Source organism: Nesoenas mayeri (genome assembly GCF_963082525.1).
Source record: "Nesoenas mayeri genome assembly, chromosome: 26".
Lineage (NCBI taxonomy): Eukaryota > Metazoa > Chordata > Aves > Columbiformes > Columbidae > Nesoenas > Nesoenas mayeri.
The window spans coordinates 5,957,639-5,980,123 of NC_137552.1; the positions used below are offsets into that span (position 1 = coordinate 5,957,639).

At 54.2% G+C, this 22,485-nt stretch overlaps 1 protein-coding gene across 7 annotated transcripts in view; it reads right to left on the bottom strand.

Moving 5' to 3' along the window:
* Positions 1–4,895: 4,895 nt before the first annotated feature.
* TLK2 (tousled like kinase 2) overlaps positions 4,896–22,485 on the bottom strand; it is a 35,373-nt gene continuing 17,783 nt past the window's right edge. For 6 of the 7 annotated variants that reach the window (XM_080359604.1, XM_080359607.1, XM_080359606.1 and 3 more), the window contains 16 exons: positions 21,078–21,245; positions 20,419–20,514; positions 19,516–19,608; positions 18,912–19,022; positions 17,420–17,556; positions 16,043–16,195; positions 14,953–15,019; positions 13,110–13,207; positions 12,688–12,769; positions 12,212–12,318; positions 11,487–11,576; positions 10,832–11,001; positions 9,238–9,376; positions 8,041–8,152; positions 7,674–7,781; positions 4,896–7,310 (listed from right to left, as the gene is read on the bottom strand). In XM_080359604.1, the coding sequence (XP_080215730.1) occupies positions 7,137–7,310; positions 7,674–7,781; positions 8,041–8,152; positions 9,238–9,376; positions 10,832–11,001; positions 11,487–11,576; positions 12,212–12,318; positions 12,688–12,769; positions 13,110–13,207; positions 14,953–15,019; positions 16,043–16,195; positions 17,420–17,556; positions 18,912–19,022; positions 19,516–19,608; positions 20,419–20,514; positions 21,078–21,245 (1,905 nt within the window). In that variant the 3' untranslated portion in view covers positions 4,896–7,136. The remainder of the gene's footprint in view (positions 7,311–7,673; positions 7,782–8,040; positions 8,153–9,237; positions 9,377–10,831; positions 11,002–11,486; positions 11,577–12,211; positions 12,319–12,687; positions 12,770–13,109; positions 13,208–14,952; positions 15,020–16,042; positions 16,196–17,419; positions 17,557–18,911; positions 19,023–19,515; positions 19,609–20,418; positions 20,515–21,077; positions 21,246–22,485) is intronic. The other variant, XM_080359603.1, reaches the window with a different exon arrangement.

A 22,485-nucleotide genomic window follows, 5' to 3' on the forward strand; every position in this document is an offset into this window, starting at 1 on the left:
GGGGGACGCGTGCGAGCCAGCCACGTGGTGCTTGGCTGTTCTTGTGAAAATAAATGAATCCGTTGTTTCCCAGAGAGAAGCAGGAAGGACCTGCGGGCCGGTGCCAGGCCAGGCTTTGGGGATGCGAACCCTGCCGAGGGGGCCCAATTAAGCACATCAGCATCGGGGCTGTTGGATTTTTCTTAAGCCGGGGATTACGTTTTAATGGAGGCGGCGCGGGGAGAACACGCTCGCACAGAGAGCTGGTGTGACAGCGCCCGGAGACCAGGGCACTGCCCACACCCTCATTTCCATCCCGAACACCCGGAATCCGCTCTGGGTGTCAGCAGCTGGACGCGCTGGAGCTGCGACACCCATGAACTCGTCCCTTTACCCATCCTGGAGAAACCTGACACCCCTGTCCCAGGAGGCAAATCCCGGCCAAAGGGGGGACACGAAAGGGTTTGCGTCCCCGGAGCATCACTGCCTCCTGGTCTGGTTCACCCCATGTCTCGGAGGCCTCAACACTACTTGTGATGAGAAGATAATTAGCACTTCCTAATAACTAATTCCTCCAACGCAGGCCAACAGCTCCTCGCCTACACTCCTCCTAACCCGGTTTAGCACCAATTGAGCTGCTCTTGCAGCGGATTGGGAGGAAGCGCATTTTTGCCGTCCCCTGGGACGTTTCCAAGCTGTCTGACCTCCCCGGCCCTGCCGAGCGGCTGCCAGACGAGGGGACGCGGCCGCGTGCGGGGAGGTGCAGGGGGCACCGGGGAGCTGGGAAGGTCCTTCAACCCAAACCATCCTGTGACTGATTCTGTATCCAGCCACGGGGGCTGCACATCCTGCTCTTCCAAGGGCGTCCCCCTCGTCCCGTCGCTCTCGCAGCACTGGAGGTTCCAGCGCTGCAGAGCAAAGCCCCGTGGGCACGCAGCGGCTGTCCAGGGGCTGCCGGTGCCACGGATGCCGCTTCAGCCATGGCAGCCGGGGAGCAGCAGCACCTGCCAGGCTCCGCCGCGAGCTCAGCGCTGCGCCGCCTCGGCCTCATCCTGGCCCCAAACTGCGCGGGCCGGGCCAAAATCAACACCCACCTGGCAGGCGCTGCTGCGCTGAGGTCACTGCAGGGAAGAGGCCGTCCTGGCGTCCGCTGGCCGCGCTCTCCCCCGCGCCGGCGGCGGGGAGGCCACGTCGCTCTCCCTGTGCCGTCGGGACAGGCCGGGGACGGCCAGGGCCACCCCGCTCCCAGCGATGGGTTCGGGTTCCCCCCAAGCGCCTCTGCCCGGCTCTGCAGCGGGGTGGTCACAGCCCCACTGCTGGGATATGGGGCACGACACATCACGGGGAGACCCGCGTGGGGATACAGCAGGGGCCTTGTCCCCAGAGCACCAGTGTGCGTTGGCACCCTCCCCTCCATGGACAGGGCTCAGCTGCTCCATGGCTCCCGTGTGCGGGTGCCCATGGGGCGATGCTGATGCTCCCGGGTTTGGTTTCCCCAAGGAAAGGGAGGGGGGTCTCAGCATTGGTGGTTGGGGCTCCCCCGAGCCGGGGGGGTCAGGGAGGCAGTTTACTCCCTGTGTTTGTTGCCTGAGAGCAGAAACATAATTTAAGATCAGCCTGAGCTCTGCTCAGCACCAGCTGCGGGTGAAAGGATCCTGGCCAAAAAGAAGAGCTATTTCCCTGCCTCCCAACTGACCGTCCTCTCCCCTCCGGCCAGGAGCAGATGGGGCTTTGGCAGCTGCTGGGGACACCCCAAACCCCTCCCAGCACTGCGAGTGGGGTCCCTTTGTGGCTGCCCAGCGCTGAGGCTCTCGGGGCTCTTCGCTTCTCTCTCTTGTGCAGCCCCTGAAAGTCAGGCGAGTTCAAGCTGCAAATAATTTATTAAAAGCAGATGTGCTCGCTCAAAGCTGCCACGAGGAATTCCAGGGCACTCCAGCGCCGGGAGGGCCAGCGCCGCGATCCCTGCCCTTCCGCCGCGGGGGCGCGCCGCGAGAGCCCTCCGCCCCCCCGCACAAGGGGGAGAAACGCGTTCCAGCCATTCGCAAAGAAACTGTCTTTAAAACAAATTAAAACCCCAACACTTTCTCTGCATGAGTCGGGAGCAAAGGAGCAGAGCGGGGCTGCAGAGCGGGGCTGCGGAGCGGGGCTGCGGAGCGGGGCTGCAGAGTGGGGCTGCGGAGCGGGGCTGCGGAGCGGGGCTGCAGAGCGGGGCTGCAGAGCGGGGCTGCAGAGTGGGGCTGCAGAGCGGCTGCAGAGCGGGGCGGGAAGGCAGCCGGAGAGCGATGGAGGGACAGCACATCCCAAACAGCATCGTCCAGAAGCAGGGACGGGCGCGAGGAGCGCAGATGCCACCGTGTCCCGCGGCCTTCGAGCAGCAGCAGCACAGCCCCGATGCTTCGCTTTTCACCTCTGCCATGGCCTCACCTCGCAGCCACGGGCACATCCCTCCAGCGCCGGCCCTGCTGCTCCCACTGGCCTGGAGGGGCTTTGGCACCAACCCCAGCCGGTCTCCCGGCTCTGGGTGCGAGCGGGCGGGTTTTTGGGATTAGCGGGAGCTGGGACGAGCAGATGCTGATCAAAGCGGTTTTGGGCGCCGATCTGGAGGCAGAGCCGACAGCGAGGAGGTGGCAGACGCGGCTGCTCGTGTCCCGCGGCCCCGGCCGCCCGTGCTCGTGGCTCCCGCGTGCCCAAGAGAGGACGGGGCTGAGCAGAGCCCTGTGTTTCTCTTCCCACAGACGCAAACCAGAGCCAAGCACCTTGGAAACCCACTGCCCGCGTTCCTTGGGGCTGCTGGAGCGGGGATGCAAGATCCAGCTCTCCATCCTCACCCACTGCTCCCTGCAGCATTTCTCCCTCCATCTCAGGCCTTTCCAGCTGCAGCCGGACCATCGCAGCGCCCTGCAGCCCAAACAGCGCTGGATGGGCGAGCAGCTCCGCGCCTGCGGGCCGGCGATGCTCACCCCACGCTGCCAGGGCAGACGGTGGCCAACCTCTGGTTTCAGGCTTTAGTGGACCAGCTCGAAGCACCAAGTCCCCCCCGCGCTGACCCAGCAGCCGGCTGGTGTTTGGAAATGAGGAGCGACAAAGCAGCAGGAACAACGAGCTGCAGCTGAGGGACGGAGGGAGAACGGCTGTGACAGCCCATCCTGGGCCCGGCGCGGGGCTGGAGCGACGAGGAGCGTGCGGCACGGGCAGCCCGCGGCTCTTCCCGTTTCTCGTGCAGTTAATGCGTGAAATGAGAGCGCGTCTCAGCCTCGGCCCCGGCTCCCCACACACACAATAGCGTCCTTGTGGCCAAGACGGCTGCTCCGGGCTGCGAACGTGGCACGGGGAGGCCGGGCGGCTCCGCGTTTGCTTGGCCTCTCGCCCCCACCCAGGGCGACGGCCGGGGGCACCCGCTTGTCCCCAAGGGCAGCGCCGGGCACAGGGTGAAGCGCAGACCGCGGGCGCAGCCACACACAGCGGTGGGAATTCGGAGTATCAGTGCAGGGATCCATTGGAATTTGGCTAAAAAGGCAGCTCCGGGGGGGTGGGGTCAGGGATGCACCAGGTCCCACTTCCACGTGCTGCAGAGCTCTTCCCTTCGTGCTGGGAATGGGGGGGTTTAAGTCAAGACTGCTTGAGCCAGGCTCACGCAGCACCCAGAAAACACCCCCCAGGAGACACCGGCAGTGGCGCAAAGCTGGTGTTGAGGGTTCGCCAGGTCACAAAACACCCTGGACTGGCCCATTTGGCAGAGGGAAGCTCGTTCCCTAGCGTGACTCTTGACCGCTAACGTCGGAGGTGAAGCGTCCGGCCCCTCCGCAACCTCATCCCGCTGGCACCGAGCTGAGTGTGCAATTCCGCCTCTCCCGGGGCCCCGGGCACGCGGCACACGCGGGTACGCGGCACACGCGGGTACACAGCACACGCGGGTACACAGCACACGCGGGTACTGGCTCCTGTGGGACGCTCTTGCATTCACTGCCGAAACGCCGCCGCCTCCCCCTGCCCAAAATCGGTGCCGTATCATCAAAACTGGCACAGGGGGCCAAGAAATAATCAACTGCAGCAGCCGGAGCCGCTCCCGGTGTTCGGTTTCACCCGCGCTCAGCTGAAAGCTGACTCAAGTTCAAGTGCGAGCGAGGGTGACGTCAGGTTTGCGGAGGAACGCGGGTCCCCAGCAGCTCTGGGGGACACACGCGGCCCCTCGTGTGGTGGGGACGCTGGGGACACCCCGCGGGGCGGGCGGGAGACGCCGGCGGGTGAGCCGGTGCTCCCTGGTTATTAGTGCAGATATAAACAGCCTCCACGTCTTGGGCTGCCAAGGTCTTGTTCCAGTTTCTATTGTACTTTTTAAAGCTGACAAAGACTCAGCCATAAGGAATTAAAGGAGCCGAGTCCTCATCACCGCACAGCGCGGTTGATCCCGGTGACCAAGACTGGAGTGTCGTGTCCCCGTGGGCTGTGGCCACCGGCTCAGCACAGCCAGCCAGGGCAGCCAGCTCAGCATGGATCCCCATCCACAGACACCACAAAGGCGGGAGAGCTGCTTAGGGCAGCTGCTACTCACCGGGAACCGAGGGACGAACCCACCTCGGGCGTCTGTCCCCACGTTCCAGAACAAAATCGATGCCAGTCATCAAAACGCGGTAAATTTGAGTGATTCCCACCTCCAACAGCGAGATCTCAGAGCTGAACACAACCGTCCTCCGTCCTACACCCTGTGTCACACAACCATCCTCTGTCCTACACCCCGCGTCACACAACCATCCTCCGTCCTACACCCCATGTCACACAACCATCCTCCGTCCTGCCCACCGCGTCACACAACCATCCTCCATCCCGCGTCACCTCCGCGCAGCCACCGCAATGGAGCTCGTGCCGGTGCCACCAAGAGCAGAACAGTAAGAGCCAAGCAAATCAGTTTCTTAAAACTTATTTTAATATCCATGTCTCATCTGTTGGGTTGAGCCAAAACAGTCTGGCCTGCTTTAAGTTACAAATTCTTCATACACTTTTCTTTAAGTAAATGAACAGTGTGGCAATAGGGTCTGTTACTGGAAGTGAAACCCGTATTAACGAGGAAGGCGTCGCAGCCGGAATTCTAGCAGGGCTCTTTGCCGCCGTCGGCCCCTACATGGGTGTCACAGCAGGAAGAAATGCATCTGACACAAAACTAATCACACCCACAGAGAGCACACACTGTATGGCCGAGAAACAGCGGGACCGGGCAGGAAAAACCCTTCTAGAATTCTCCTCGATGCAGACAGACACCGAACCGCCAGCTCCAGCGAACAGGATGAAGCATCAGCCGCGGTTTGCCCGACGGAGGCTGAACGGACCTGGGGAGGCGCCGCTCACCAACAGGTAACTTGCGGAGCAGAGCCAGGATGGAAAGGGCCCAGGAACAACGCTGGGGATTTAAAGATGCAGCATTTCTTTGTTCAACACACGGCAGTTGAGAGGCCACCTTAACGCAGCTGCAAGTGAGCACGTCCAGTGAAAAGCCCAAGACTCACTACAAAAATCGTCATAACAATCAAAGGGGCAGAGCTCTCCGCTCCCCAGGCCCATTACTTAATTTCGACAGACTCCCCATTTTTTCGGTTAACCACACGCTCCCGAGCAGGTTCAGCGCAGCACGGGCAGCGCTGGCTCGCAGCGCGGCAGCCGAGCGCAGCCGTGGAGAACGCCTCCTACCCGGGAAAGGCCATTTGGGCACCGGCGTCCCCACAGCGCCGCGCGACCAGTGCCGGCGGTGCCGCAGGGGCCGACACGCACCGCGGTGCCCGGGGCAGGGAGCCTGCACCGGGAATCTGGTTTTAACCACCACCCTAAGCTGCAATGGCGCACCCCAGGAGCTCCCTCCCCGCCAAACCCGGCTCTCCAACACTGCAGCTTTAAAGATTTCCTGGCTCTGACCTCCCGCCACACGCCAGGAGCGCTGCAACCTGGCTGCCACATGTTCGAGCGCTGTGCTTTTTGTCTGCTCCGTTTTCCTTCAGCGCGGGGAGAAAACAGGGCAGAGGGGGACAGGAGGTTTGCGTCTCCCAGCTGAGGGGTGAGAACCCTCCGCGATTACAGACGGGAGACAAAAGTAATAATTAGGGTGTCTGCTCCCTTCTAGAACGTTATCTCCTTCCCCCTCATTCGCAGGCGCAGCAGCCAGCTAGGGAGGTCAGGGGGTTTCAGAAGGAAAGCGCTAGGGCAGGGAGGAAGCTGCTGCGGAGTCACCGAATGTGACAAGAGTCTCCAGCCTCGCACTTCTGTACGGAGATGGGCGCAGCGCTGCGGGAGCCGGGTCACACCTGCCATGGGCCGTGCCGCGACTCCTGCCGCCGCCCGCCGGGACGACCGCGCTCAGCACAGCGGGCGTGAGCGTGTTCGAGGGTGTCTCCAAAAAGAGCAGCACTCCACATCAGTTAAAGAGGTGCAACCGTTGTGAGAGCCGTGAGGCAGCAGCTGAACCCCTGTGGCGGCGCGGGCCCTGATCCGAACGCTGCGCCGTCCGCAGAACAGCCCCGCTACCAACCTGCTAATACGGGTTTCACTTTGAGACCAGAAAACTGCTTTTCTTCCAAAAAATTGTTATTTTTAAAAAACTGAAATTAATTAGGGGTAAAACACTAACTCTAGTGCCATGAACAGGCAGGATCAACTTTTTTTCCCCTCCAAAGGGCAAAGAGTCATATATCATCCCCAGCTGAACGTTGGTGCTTCGAGCTTTTCAGGAGATGTTACCTAAACTTTATTAAAAGAAAAAGAACAATGTTTAAATATCAACACTGGACTAGCCCAGTCTTTTTCCAGAGTCCACATTCTTCATATGAAGCACACACGGCGTCCTGGATTCCCCAAGGCTGCATGTTCACAAGTTCACAGTACATGGAACCATGTCTTTTTGTATTTTCTTGAGTTTCCCCTCCTTGCTCAGAGCAGCCACCGTTTGTGGTCATTAAACCTCAAGCCATCTCCTATCCCGTGGCTTGGCCTAGATGCCCAAGGTTTTCTTGATGAGAGTTGATGTTGTCATGCTCTATGGATGGAAAAAAGCAAGAGAAAAAAAAGCACCTGGTACAGGTTTGAGACCCTTCGGACTCCTCTGTTCCAACGCTGTTCTGAAAGTCAGTCTTTTTCGCCCGTTTCTCAAGCAGTTTTTGGCCCGCTCCTGCGTCTCAGTTTGAAGAGCTGTTGTTGGAGGACCCAGAGGTCGATGCGATCGCAGCTCCAGCTGGGCTGCTCGTGGAGACGGATTTGCGGATGTGAGGCAGCAAGTACGGGTCGCAGGCCAGCTGCTGGACGTCTATCCGGTCCTCCTTTCGGTACGCCAAGCAGCGCCTGATGAACGCCTGCACATGCCCCGCAAAGGCAAAACCAGAGTTAGTAGCCAGACAGAAACAAGAGAGTTTATTTGACTGAGAAACCGTTGGGAGCGGAGCCAATGTGACAGCCTGAAACTGCCTCCCCGTGAGCAGAGGCAGCGCAGCTCCCGCGCCGGGAGCCCCGTTTTATCGGGAGAAAGCCTGAGCGAGGCACCGAGCGCTGCGCTGCTCCGTCCTCAGCCCGACGGCTACAACACAGCCACCGGCCGCTCTGCAGAGACCGGATCAAACACACAGCCCCGCGGCTCCAGCGAAACAGAGCGGACACAAGTGCCGGCGGCGGTCGCGGATCCGCACGCACAGCGCGATCGACCTCGCCGCAAGGTTTACCTTCGCTTCCGGCGTCACTACTGGCTTTGGAGGGAACTGCACCTCGGTAGCTTTCAGAATTGTGTTCTCCTGCAGGATGTCTTGCTGGGACTGGTTGTGACCGAAGGGCTACCGAAAAAACAGAAGACACTTGTTAAGGTTGGTGATGGGCCTTAAAACAATCGCGCAAGGCTGCTGTTTATCGTCACTTGACATCAGCGTTTTTCCAGGCAAGAAGCCCACAGATGCCGTGAAGGTGCTGCAGACTCCAGCCGGACGAGCAGGACGCGTTGCTCCCGCGCTCACACTGAATTAAAGGGATGGAATGTGTCTGGGGTGTCTCCGGTTTGGGAATCACTGCTAGGAAAGGAGTTAAAAGCCTTCTTACCTTCCTGCCATAGAGACACTGATAGAAGATGACTCCCACCGACCACACATCAACTTTATTTGAAATCTTTGGAGGTTCTTTCCCAACCACAAAACATTCTGGTGGCAAATACCTGGTTGGAAGGAAGTGACATTAGGTTATGAGCAGCATCTTGAAATACTTTCAGTCTTTTTCTTTAGAAATGAAGGAAAAGGTGCTGTGATCAGGTATTGACTTGAGACTCGAAGGACCCAGTTTCATTCCTGTGCACGCTCGAGCCCTGATCCCCTTCCAGAACGGTGACCCCGGCTCTGCAGGCGCTCGGGCTCTGAGCTGTCAGACGGTTTATTTGCACCAGAGCACATACAATAATCCCATTTTCTTTTATCTTCAGAACTGGAATTTGTTGTTAAAAGGACTCGGCCAACAATTCCACAATAGAAACGCGCAGCCAAAAGACATTTCTAGAAATGCAACCCCGGACGCCACGTCCTAGTTAGAGACACTCAGCCTCGCTCAAAGCACACTTAGTTTCATTTTTAGGAAGAGAACAAAGCTGTACAATGCAGAGGCCTCAGCAAACGCTCCTGTACGGCTGCTGCTCGCGGCGCCGCGCTGCGTTAGACCCTGGCTAACGGCGACGAGCCGCGCTCGCTGGCGCTGGCCGCAGGGCTCGCTCGGCCGCGGGCGACGCAGCCACAACACTTGGCACTGAACATGTAACACTGCTGAAAACAGCTTCCACGTGACCCTCAAAGTGAAGCTCCGGCTACAGACAGCGCTGTGAGATTTTCTGTAAGAGCTAATGATGGATTTTCACCTCCTCATTTCACTGGAATTCTCTTTCCATCTCCCTCATGTACCTGAATTTCCAGATAGACGTAGTATTTTCCTCCTCCTCGCTTAAATCGTCAGACAGCACCATCACAGACTGAAACGGCAGCCGAGCTCGGCTCCAGAGCTCGCTGTCTCAGCAGCACGTGCGCTTTTTCACCAGGCCCCTTGGTTTTCAAATGTATCAACACTAAGCCACCGAAAAGCAAGAAGCTGCCAGCCCCAACAGAGCCCTGTGACAACAGGAGCAACTCCTGGGGTCTCGAACCCCGGTGTCTCAAGCTGTCACACACAGTGGCAGCACACGCAGAGCTGACAGAGATCCAAAGCTGTTTGCAAACTGGCTTTGATGTGTAACTTGCGAGCGCCCCGGGAGACACTCACCAGTAAGTACCAGCCCCCTGCGATGTCAGTTCCATGCCGTCCACAGAGTTGTAGCTGTCATCATCCATGATTTTGGAAAGTCCAAAATCGGTGATTTTTATCTCTCCACACGCAGTACCATTGACTAGGAGAATGTTACCTAGAGAGAGGAAGGACACAGCCCCTTAGGATGCACATTTAGCATGAAAAACAAACCAAGAATAAAATGGCGTTGAACTCTGGCACCCTGCACGAGAACACAAGGAGCCTGCAGGAGCTGCAGCAGCCCGGGGTAGGTGCTACAATACTCTAAACTCTGAGCTCCAGAGACAGCCCCAGTGCTGGAACCGATCTGCCCATCCTTCAGTGACCCAGTGGCCTGAAATCACTTGGAGCCTCCACGTTCTGGTCGTATCAGCCAAACGAGCCTGATGCCCACGCAGGTCTGACCCCTCCCAAAGGTCCTGCTGGGAGGGCAGGTCAAAACGGAGGATTGAGAAGTACTCACACAGTCATGACTCATTCTGCCCAGAAGTCCTGACTTGCCCCGGCCTCTCAACAAGCCAGAAACTCTCTCCTTCCTGGCAACACTCCCCAGTGGCTCTCTAAGCTCAAAAAGGACAATTATTGCTTAGGCAAGAGTCTCTTACAAATCCAGCAAGGATCAAGAAGTCAGATCCTCACTGTTCTTTGCAAAGCCTACAATAAGGCAGCAGAATCGCGCGTGATGGCAGCGGCTGAATCACGGCTCCAGAAGCCGCGGGCAAGCTCTGCCGCGCTCAGACACCGCCAGCGCGCGGGGGGAACGGGGTCACTGGAGCTAGAGCAACAGCACCATCTCCTGTACGGATTCCTCAGGCTGATGCAACAAACCACATCACACAGCGGTTACACAACGCTGACGAAGTGCCACCAGTCCAGGGACACAGCCAGGGACCACTGCCCAGTTTGACTGGCCTAGGACAAAAAAGGCTCCGTAGCCAAGGGGCAGCACGCCAAAGGGAGCACTGCTTCCACTCGTGCGCCAAAGGGAGCACGTCCAGCTCTGCCCTCGCGCCTCTGCCCAGGGATAACGGGAGAACCGCACCGGCATTCCGAGGGGACTTTCTGCCCGGGAGGTGTCACAGAACTCAGAGGCAGACGTGAGCAAACCAGCCGCGCGCCCGCAGCGCCGGGAGCTGCCGCACCGTACGGGAAACTAAACACTCCGAGTCGTGCCACCGAATTTGCAGGCAGACGGTTACAGAAAGAACAAGCCAGGGGAATGGGAACATGAAACACTCTAGTGATTAACGGAACCTTCATGAAGCAACAACAGCAGCTCTCACCAGCAGAATACAAGCAGGACATTAAGAAACCAAACATGCTCAGAGGTTCAAGAGCTCGTTCTGAGCAAGGAGGCTACTTTTTCTGGCATGTCACTTCCTTGTTCCGTGTGGCAATTCTGGGAGACGATGCCCTTTCCACAGCATGTTCTATGCATTTTGTTCTTTTTTCTTGTTGCAAATGCGTTTCCCAGACAGCCCCGGCTGACCGAGACAAACTTCCCGCGTCACTCAGCACCCGTTACCTTTACGCGGCGGCCTGGCGCCCGTCGGCCAGCAGCACGGCATACCTGGTTTAAGGTCATAGTGTATGATGGGAGGTTTGATCTCGTTTAAGTATTTTAAAGCGTTGACAATCTGCATGATAATGGATCGTGCCTCTTTCTCCGACATGAGCTTGTGCTGTTTCAGGTAGAAGTCCAGATCGTTTCCCTCACAGTATTCTAACACTGTACAAAACCTGAGGGCAAAACAGCCGTTGTTATCATTAAGGCACCTGACAGAAATCGCAACACATTTTTATTGCTTGGCTGTAAGATTTACCTATTCAGTCAATATATTCAATTAAGAGTCCTGCAGCCTGTTAATCCCTTTCTAAAAACAAGCTACCATGAGCACAGCCCCCAGTGCTCAACAGTACGAGGGTCAGAGACGCCCCATGAAGCGCCAGACCCAGCCCTGGAAAGCTGCATCAGCTGGGGCGTTTGCCAGGCCAGCAAGAGCAGGATTTACCAGTAAAGCACCACATCTGGCATAACACAGCACACTGGTTTGTGAGCTGCTGTCTCTAGAAAAGCACCGTACGCTGAACGCACCGCAGACGTCTCTGCGTACGGTCTGTAACGCTGGTGTGCGTGTTCTCTGCACTGTCCTGCAGCGTTTTAAGAGACCAAATACAGGTAGTGAATGGTCAAAGCAAGTCAAGGACATAGCGACATAACTTACGAGTCAGTATCCAACGAAAAGTAGTCATATAGCTTAACTATTCGAGGATGATCCAGTTCTTTGTGAATTCTGTACTCTCTACACGCATGTCTGAAAACAGGAAAGTCTGAGCGTTAGTCATACAAGTGATTAATGTTGAGTTCTGCAGATAGTGAACACACAGCACACACCAGCCCCACTCCAAGTGATCCCGGAACATTGTTCAGACAGGGTGAGAAAAGGAAAACAACCGAGGAACTGCCCAGAACAGCTCCTGAAACTCACAGAATGAGTGCACCTCAGACACTGGCCATACTACAGAATAATTGATCTTGATTATCGGTGCTGCTTGCCAAAATAGAATAACCTCATCATAAACTGCTCGGGGATCCAAAACAGCTGAATACAAAAATCAGCAAGTTCTAGAAAAATTCCGTGAAGCTCAGCAGCCCGACGCGCAGGGTTCACACAGCCCAGCGCCCCAGGGACTCGCTGGGGAGCCGCGTCCAGCTCTGCCTGTGTGTCCAGCGGGCCTGGCGGCCACTCTGCACAGCTCATCTCACCCACGGCACCGGGGAGCGAGTGCCACCAGCACCAGAGGCCTCCTGCGCCTCCCGCCCAGGCCACGACGCAGGCGCAGCGCCAACAGTCTGCGAAAGGATTAGGCACTCCAGGAAAAGGAAGACCCTGGGTAAGCAAAGGCAGGAGTTTGGGAACACGGCTGCCGGCTCTACAGCCTCACTTACTTGTGATAGTTTTCTTTCTTCTCATCTCTCCAGTTTTTATTTAACTGGTGTATTTTCACAGCTACGTATCTCTGTTCTGTTAAATCAAATGCCTGCAGAGAGAAGAGCTGAAAGTCAGTAGGAATCACAACTTCGAGTTAACATTGCAAAAGCAGACAAGTTGTAACGAACCGATATCCCCGCCCAGCAAATCGGGATTACAACACACCGGGTGAAGAGCAACCCTGCGTTCTGATGGAATTCAGTTTTACTAATGAAAGCGAGCAGCTCTGAACACAATGGAATAGTCTGCGCTTTGATCTGACCTTGCCCAGTCTCAGGCCTGCTGACTAACGCAAGCCAGATGCGCCATGCGCTCCGTCCTCCCTTCTGTCCACAAGCACACACCCCACTGAGAAAACAAGTGTAAAGTCCTGCTTACTGCAGCATTTCACTGCAGACCCAGCTTACACCACAGACTGCCACCTCAAATTTACCTTGTACACTTCACTGAAGCCGCCTCTACCCAGGAGATGTAGCAACAAATATCTATCGTTTAGCGTTGGATGGTCTTTAAATCTGGTGAGAAAGCCATGATTTAAGAACACTGGTAGACATAATGTACAATAAATTACAGCTTAGAAACAACATTTTTATATTAAGACAGAAAAATACTAAAACTGTGTTAACAACTGCTAGATTTAATACTATTTGATCACTGATAAAAACTAAACAATGGTGCGCTGATGCACCTGGAAGCTTTTGTCTCTCATTAACTTCAAGCTGTATCACCGTGCCATCCCCATGGTTAACTGACATATTCAGTTGTAACACCAACTTAAAAAAGATTACGGGTTTCCCTTGATGAAGAGAATAAAGGGATGTTACACCTTCTTGTCCCCGAATCCCAGGTACTCACTGTGAGTTATCTTCATTGTGTATCCTTTTCAGTTCCCTGATGTGCAGGTTTCTGACCCTCTCTAGCCGCTCCAGCTCCGCCTGGATCTCCGCTTCTTCCTGCGCCCAAAGCAAAGGGAAACGCGTCACCGCAAGGGTGCAGTTCGCACTTCTGCCCGATGGACGGAAACGCGAACGGAACTGCAGCTGCGAAGAAGCCGGGAGATTAAACGGGCGGCCACAGTCAACTCCGAGTCAAGTGGGAGGTGACAGCAATGAAAACTGGGCAGTTCTGTTGACACCTCCACCCAGCCAGGAGCAGACGTATCTTCACACCTTCTCATTTTATCATTTTATCATTTTGTGCCATTGAGAAGTGCTGTTGCTCTGGTTCTGCTCCTCCCGATTAAGCGCTACGTGGCTGCTCTTGCAGGACGCGGAGCCTGCGGGGCCGCGCTCGGAAGGAACGGGGACGTCGTGACGCCCCGCAGCGACGGGGCAGCGCTGGAGGGGACGGGGAACGCGCAAGGACAACGTGCGGTCCGGCCAGCGGTGACGGTGGAACAGCTCAGCGCAACTCAGCGCCACGTGGAGCTTTTCAAGTACTTTCTATAGAGCTGCAAGTTCTCGTGCCCTCAAACACGACACTAAAATTCACATCGCTGTGGACGGGGTTGCAAACCTCAATTAAAATGTGCGCCTTGAGCATTATTATTGAGTATATATGACTCAAGGGACATAGTTGCCCATTAGTCTTGTGACTCTATTCCTCCCCTTCTCAACTTGTTCTATTTTTAGGCGCAAAGAATGAGCCGGTTTCCAAAAGCGGAGAAGGATAAGCGCAGCCTCAGACAATGCCGTGATTCCAAAGCATTACTTCATTTTCCATTAAGGTTTGTTTCCAAGCGGGCTCCTCTGTCCCAGGCTGGCACACTGCACGCCCGCATGGACGGACCCGCAATTAATCCACTCCAGCAATGCGGAAGCTTCGAGCAAGCACGGCTTGAGCGTCCTGCCCACGTCATCTTATCACAAAGGAGGGTAGTTTTAAAATAAAAGAGGGGAGATTTAGACTAGATAGAAGGACAAAATCGTTTCTCCTGAGGGTGGTGAGAGCCTGGCCCAGGTTCCCAGAGAGGGGGTGGATGAACCATCCCTGAGACACCCCAGGCCAGGCTGGACGGGGCTCTGAGCACCCTGAGCTGGTGACGATGTCCCTGCTCATGGCAGGGGGGCACTGGGGAGCTTTAAGGTCCCTTGAACCCAAACCATCCTGTGATTCTATGATTATCTAAATATAAGTACCCTGCAGGTACAGTTCCTTCTGAAGCCCAGTTATTCGAAAACAAATGTGCGTTACAACTACCTAAACAGAACTAGTTTCCAAAATGCCAAGAGATGTTACTGGTAACGCTGGTTACTCGACGCTGCAAAGAAATGGGAAAGTGGGTGACAGTTGCGATTTTCGTTGTTTTCTTGGAGTTTTCCTCCCCTGGTCCATTCCTCTCCCCACGTCAGACACGCGCAGAGCCCAGCACCAGGCAGGTCACCGCGACTCATCCACAGAACGTTCTGAGCTGGAACGGACCCACAAGGATCATCGAGTCCATGCATCAAAACAGTGGAAAACTGCATGAAATCCTGACGATAAGGACACACAATTCTATTTACTGAAGCAAAGAACATCCTTCCTGAATGCCGCTGCCTTGGAAGAAATGGCCACCAAATCCTGGCTGTCCCTTTCAAGCAACAAAATCCTCTCAATTATCAAACCAACAGTAGCGACCTCTCCCAAGAAATGCTTTTGTTCATGGAACGCTGAATCAAAAACCCACCTCAAGGTCTTTTCTGCACTTAGTTCTTACCTTTTTAAGGTGACCTAGTCGGAGTTTGAAGATTTCCTCCTGTTCGTGGTACTCTGCTAACGTTAACCTGCACAGGAGAGACCCATCAGGTGCGTTAAGTTTCAATGCATGTGACAGAGTGCTCTGCAACCTAGTTTTCTGGGCTTTTTTTTTCGCAAAACTCGCAAGCCAAGCGCCCTTTGAAAGAATCCCGACCATAAGGAACTGCTTATTGCAAACTCAAGATGCATACAAAACATGGGCAGTACCATAAATTCCATATAGAGGTACGTTAACTCCCACCCCTCCACCCTCCTGCAGTGACAGCCTGAGTTTTAACCAGACTCAGCTCATCCCCAAGGCCGCCCCACACGTGTCCGCCTTTGGTTGGTGTTGCTGCATAAGGAATAAAAAGACAACTGAATAAACCAGCAACAAGCTTCCACATATCCCTGTGCACAAACGAAATCCAGGGCTAAGCACCAACCGCCTGCTCATTATGCACGAGACGTAACGAGCGCCACCAGGCAAGCGCTGCCCCAAACAGCCGCCTGTTCGCAGCAAGCGTTACAAAACGCAACGGGGCTCTGAGACAATGCTGCCCTGTTGCACAGAAACACGTTTGAAATGCGTCACCCCCAGCACAGCCGAAGGTTCTAAGGTTGCCCAAACTGCCCTGACAAACCCCAAAAAGCCCCAGCAGATTCATCTCACTGAATGAAAGTATTTTTCTCATTCTCAAACTAGAATCCGGTTTCAGAAGAGCGCACGTTTAAACTTGCATCACGGACCCTCGTCTCCTTTGTAAGGCACAGCAACAACCGCACACCGAAGTTCTGAAGTTGTAATGCTTAAGAAAAAGCCAAACTCGATGCAACAGAAATGCTGAATAAGGTACCGCACGCAAAAGAAGTCCAGCTCAGGCAAAGTCTGGGCTCAGCAATGATCCCTGTTTCACTCCACAATACTCAGAACTGCAGCGCCGCCGCTGCGTGCCCCGCTCCGCAGCGCCCATCTGCGCGGGGCGAAGCGCGGAGCCCGGGGCACCATCCCCTTCCCAGGAGGTGTTTTGCGCAGCTCTGCAAAGCGCCACCAGCACCACGGAACCTACGTTTCGTTTTCCGCTCCGTTGGTCTTGTTCTTGCGCTGCTTCTGCTCGTTGCTGGCCGGCGGGGTCTGTCCCATGGCGGGCGGCTTCCGTTTCGCAAGCATTTTTCGTTGCCTTTCTATTTCTTCCCGCTGGGAGTTTATCCTTTCCTGTTGTCTGGGAGCAAGAGAGTAGAAAACCATGAAGCAGATAACTAACGGTACATACTCATTTGTCTCCAGTGCCTGTTCTTGACTGGAGAATGAATTTCAAATCAGTTGTTCTTGTAAGATTAGTAACACAATACTTTTGAACAGAAAAGGGGAGTGTGCCAAACATTACAACTCAGATTCTTTTCAAGGTACTTTTACATAAAAGCGGATTCCTTTCTGACCCACAGGAGCCTTCCCTAAGTGAAAGGTTCTGTTCATACAGGGGATATCCAAAACCGAGGAGCTGCCGGCCTCCCGCACGCCCCGCGATCCCGGTGAGTCCCCAGCGCGGCGCGCGCTCTCCTGGCGGGCCCTGCTCACAACTCGCAGCCTTTCCCGGCAGAGCTGCTCCCGAGCCTGGCGCTGGCTGACCAGGTATCTTTGTACCCAATGGACAGCTACACTGTCCCGAGCTCTCTGAAACAAAACCAACACCGTTCCCCATTTCCCTAAGAAAACAGTCCTCTGAGATAAAGAGATTATCTTAAAACATTTTCCAGTGATAAAAGCGCTTTCTTCCATGTCTTAAGCACAAACTAGGGAAGAATTAGAAAGTCCATCTGTACCTCCCTGTCAGGCCACAGAGCAGTGATATGATTTTAAAGGATCACACATAGCTCTCTCTAATGCAATTAATTTGCCAAGTCCTACTTAAAGGTCTAGGCCAGGTGGGAATTTACTGGCTATTTCCATTAACATCCTGCATAAAAGGGTCTCTTGATCTCCATTTCCAGGTTTCTGCAGCCCCTTTGATCACTGTTACAGGAGGCAAACAAAGTTAAATAGTATGGATTTTCTCTTTCAAGCTTCTCTACTTTCTAGTTTGAAAGAAGGAGCTAATTAGCCTTCCCTGACTACTGTACACAACCATGCAAACTGATGGGCTCCAGATCCACGTGAGGATTTGGCTGCTCCTGCGCCCCAGGTGGGTGCCCCGAGAACACGCCGCGGGGCGCCGGCTGCGCCCAGCACGGGCCAAACCAAACAACTCCATCCCGCTTCAGGTCTCTGGAGGGTCAAGTGGCAACGTTTCTCACTTCAACGCGGAACCGTTCCCCATGGTCCGCAGGGAGGTTTCTATCTGATCCTTTCACGCATCACTCACACCATTCTCACATTTTGACATGCAAGACATCACACAACTGCTGAATTTTCCTGCCTCTGCAGCTCAAGACAACTGTGTCCTCACTTGATGAGGTTCTGGAAGGCGTAGCCGTCTGTCCACTGCTCGGTGAAGGACGCGCCGTGCCGCACCGTGGTGAAGTGACCCAGCCTCAAGCGGTCCTGCATGCTCTTGTCTCTGCAGGCCATCTTCTCCTGTTTCGACTGCAAACAACGCAACACATGTGTTAAAATCTACGCCATAAATTAGCGGCTAAGAGCTGTGCTGTCTTCTAAATCGCTACCAATTCTTACCACTGTTCATTGTTTCGTGCTTATCTGAAAGCCAGCTGAAAATCATTGATCAAATGACTGCTGGCACTTCACACTGGTCTGACAGGCATTTGTTGCCTCCTTTCTGACACTTCAGCCTCACCTCTCCTTCCCCTTTACTACCTGGGCAGCTCACACCCATTTTGTCACCAGCTGAAGTCAGTCTAGCAGTAGGATTAAAACTGTCCCTTGGTATCAGGAGCTGAGCTAGACTCCACATATGGCTCTATCAGGCCGTTATTCACTCAAACCGGAGGTCTGGAGAGAAGAAAATGCGCCTTCAGTCGCTGTTAAAACTGAGATACAGTGATTGGCCAGCTCAGTCCCAGACTTGCACAGCTCCCAAAAGCGACACAGTCTCAATACAGTCACCAACACGCACAAAAACTGGTGGTGGTGCCATTGCAGTGTTTCTGGTGAGAAGAAACTCCCACGGCCGGAGATGGGAGCAGCAAAGCTTCAGTCGGGACTGAAGACGGAGCGGCCAAGCTCTCAGCGGAGCTGCAGGGCCACCGGAATGCCAGGTGTACCAACACCCGGCCCGGGGCTGCACACCCTCCCAGCGAGGGCAGCCCCGCTCGGCCAAGAACAGCCCGACCCGTGACAAAACCAACCCAAGCAGACAGCGCGTACCGGCCAGCGCCCCGCTGTTCCACCCACCCCGTGCCCACGCACAATAGGTGTAACTGGCCAGCAGGTGAAAGAGCAATTAACCCCCCACATCGTTTAACATCAGGAAATCTGGAAACGTCTCAACACTGAAGCGGCCGGGACGCTGGTAAACAGCAGCCTGGCACCTTCCCCAGTGTCTTTAACGTGTATTAGGCAAAGCAACTGTCTCCAACTTTGCCATTAGAAAGAAAGGCAGTCTAAGTCGCTCGCCCACGTCCCAGAGCATATCTGGCAATGTCCCTGCACAATGGGATCCTGCCCGTGTGTGGCCGGAGCTGGACAACATCATGCCTCAGGTGTACAGGTTTCCAAACCAAGGAATGCCGGCTGCATTTACAGCTCTATTTCACTTAAGCTAGGGAGATCACTCAAACTGGGAAAAGTAACCAAAACAAAACATTCTGAACCATTGCGGTCACAGCGTTACATTCCTATTTGCAGGGAAATAATTCAAGACAGAATTCCAGTTGCCTTTTATCACCACAGCAATTGGAGCAAGTTTGCGCTGCTCAAAAGCAGAGGAGTTTTCAAAGACATGAACTGCGACTGCAGAGCTGTGAAGGTCTCCAGCTCACCTTTTCTATGAGAAGCTTCTTGCTCATCGTTACACATCTGTTCAACCGCTCCTTGTACTTCTCCAGCATCTTCTGCTGCTCATCTATCTGCCGCCTCAAATCGCAGTTGGCCTGGAAGTCAAACAAGAAAAGCCCCTGATTTTCAGTGCCCCAGAGCCAATGTAAGCGTCACCCAGGAAGCAGTTTGTCCAGCAGGCTCTGGGCACGGGATTAAAGCAAACAGAGCAGTGGGATCAGAAAACAATGAGGTTCTTCTGTCAAAACATCCTAGCCAAGCTCTTTAGTTTTTAACCCACTCACATCTTAATAACCCTCTAGAACAGGGATGTGCCACCACCCCAGTTTACATATAAGACTCTTTGTACCTTAACTTCTTAACATAAGTGCTAAGAATTTTTTTAATTTTTACTTTTTTAAACATTTACGACCTTGCCAGAGTTACCAAGCCTCAAAATAACGCAACTACCTCGCAAGGAAGGGCTGACTGGATTTGCTTGGTTCCATGAACAGCACACAAGCCCTGCTCCGCAGCCCAGCCGGCACCTGCGTGCAGGTACCTTGAGATAGCGGCTTTTGGAAAAGCTGTCTCACTCTCAATACTCACTCTTAGTAGATCATCTATCCTCCCCTCCTTCTTCTCCAGGTCAGAGTTCTTGCTGGTTTCTAGTGCAGATATTTTTTCCATTGTGAGGTCAGACTGTAGGGAAAAAAAAAAGCCACTCTAAAGCACATTTAAGAAAAGTAGACGATGCGTCAGACAGCCAGCGCACAACGGCACGGCGCAGCCCCCTCACTCTGACAGCCAGGCCGAAGGAGAACAGACCCTCTGTATCGCAGCAGCCTGGGGGAGAACGTGCCCAGTAAATCTTGCCATAAAGCCACAAGAAGAATCTCAGCAATTTAAAGGGCAGCAAAGAGGCAGCAGCACAGGCAGGAGATCGGCTCCTCTTCTTGACTTCGGGCCAGCGAAGCTGCTGAGAAGCGCTGTCAGGAACTCGGCTCGTGCCGCCTCGACAGCGCAGCCTACGGCGCGGTGTGCCCCGCAGCGCTGCAGCTGGGCCGGGGACGCTCGGACTGCGAGCCGCGCAGACACAGCCGCGGCCAGCCTCGAGCAGAGGCGCCCAGCACCATCAACCACGCTCCCTTCGCACCTTCACTCACAGAGAGGAAGAATGTTCGGGTACAACAGAACAGGAACAGAGCTACAAGGTGCCTCTCTCCTGAGCACTCTGCACGCAGCTGAAGGGCTGTCCCCAGTACTGACACAGAAAAGCCTCAATAACAGATGAGGCAAGCTCCAGTAGCAGCAATGGCAAAGCACCCTTTGCAGGATAAGGAGCAGAGTTCAGAGTGATTCACCCCAATCAGCAGGTACACGCTGAGCTGGGTCTACTGGCTCTTTTCACTGGAAACATTGCGTCTACTACAAGTGGCATCTGGTGCGGAAGACAAGCTGCATGGAGCTTCAGTCTCATATCCAAGAGATGTATCACCTAGTGAGCCATACCTGTGACTGCTTGTGCTGGGTGGAGATCTGTTTCTGGGAAGTGCAGGAATGCTCGGTGTTCCCTGATCCGGTAGAGGATGGGCTGCCTTGCTGGGCCTGCAAAGGAAAGCGAGTGCACCATTAAACGCTCCGCAGCACCATCACCAGTGCCCGTGCAGGTACCTTCATGCGGGAGCGCAGCCTGGTCTGGGTACCACGCTGCCGTGTCAGGGTTTAAGGATACCCTAAAAGATTTATCTTATCCAAACATAGGCAGTCAGTTTCTTTCAAGAAGCCTGGCCCAACCCACTAAGAGACAAAGCTTTAAAGCCTAATGTAACTCATGTCAGCTGAGATTAAGCGAGGCCAAACCAAACATTTCTCACAGCAAGAATATACTTCATTCTTTTGCTTCTTTGCATGTATCAGATTAGATGCTGTTATTCTGACCTACATAAGATTTCGAGCCATTAACTAAAAACTCACGGAATTTCATTAAACAAGTGAAGCCTGGGACCTGGAAACCTTCACAAGGAAGATGAACTTACCAGAAGATGGTGGACTTGGCACCAATAAACCAGGCTGCACCTGAACCACTGCTTGGAGCAGAACAGCTTCAAACTGCCCATCCCTTAACCAGAAACACCCCTGGGGATTCAGACCTGCCCCGAGCTGCTCACCGAGACAAACGTAAAGCAGAGGCCACCTCCCCTCTGCGCCAGCTGCTCGCTCTCCAGCCGCTGCTTCGCCAGCATCACCGACATCAGCGTTGGCAGCGCAGAGTGCTCCTCCTGCGGCTCCTTGGCTGCGCTGCCGTCCACCCCGTACAGCGGCTGCTCCCCTCGCCGCTGCAACGCAGGCAAAAACAATACAATCAGCTTTTGCAGGAAAACAAGCAACTCTCTGGCTCTGCCAACGCTGCTGTGAGCGGAGCAGCAGCTCAGGGGCGGGCAGGCAGCGCGGGGAGGACCTGAGCGCTCACACAGGGCTCCTGGGGGACCGTTCCAATGGCACACACCAAAACGTAAATGAGGTTATCAGTTAAAAACAAAAGGTAACAAAGGAGCACACAGCACAGAATTCCTCGTCAGTTAACACACCCCCTCCTGTGCAAATACATGCGCCAGTGGGGCAAAATGGGTTGTAGATCCAAAAATTCTTAGTGCATTTTGATTTTGGTCAATGCTTTCAATATGATACTACTCGATGTCTTTCAGGACTCATTTTACAACAGCCAATGTCACGACACATTCATTATTCTGGTGAAATAACCTGAGTCAGAACTGCTAAATGCCAGCAGGCTAACCACGTCCAGGACCCGGACGTCACGGTAAGCTCATTTCTGTCATTATCTGCGAGATGGGCACTAATGCGTTCCCAAGTTCTTTTCAAGACGCACTGTATCTCCCAAAGGTCAGCTCCCTCCTGCAGCGCACTCGGCCCCCAACTGCGATCCAGGAACCAGGTCCTGAAGCCACTACTATTGCTCTACAAGTTCTAACTGCAGAAAGTCTCCACTAGAGACTCTATCTCATAGATATAGACTCACAGCTCTAGAGGAGGTTTGTCTCATTCTGAAAGATACCACAGCCATAAATATTGATTTGTTAGTTGAAATAAATGTCTTCGGGTGCTCTGTGCTAAAATGGCTTAAAAACACCAGTTATTTCTTCACATTCAGATCTCGCAGAATTGCTGTGACAGCAAAATGGAATTATGTAACAAAAAAACCACAACAGATGTGCATGTATACGCATTTCTTTGCAAGCCTTTGCTATTGCTCCTTACAAGTCCCATGCACATAAGAAGTAAAAGACCCTTCCAATATAACTGTGGCATGCAAGTTCTGCAGTACAGCCAAGGGGTCTAATCAAGACGAGAGTCTCATCGCACTAGTGCTGTACAAACACACAACACACTGCCAGCTCAATGGAGAAATTCGAGAGCTATGATGGAACGCAGGATAATTAAGATGTCAGCTCCACGTTGTATTAAGCACAGTGGACTATCTGTAACCACACAGCCTGCTGAAAATATTGATCTTCCACGCTTTAAGCTCAGATATTCGTATCAGTTACACTGGACTAG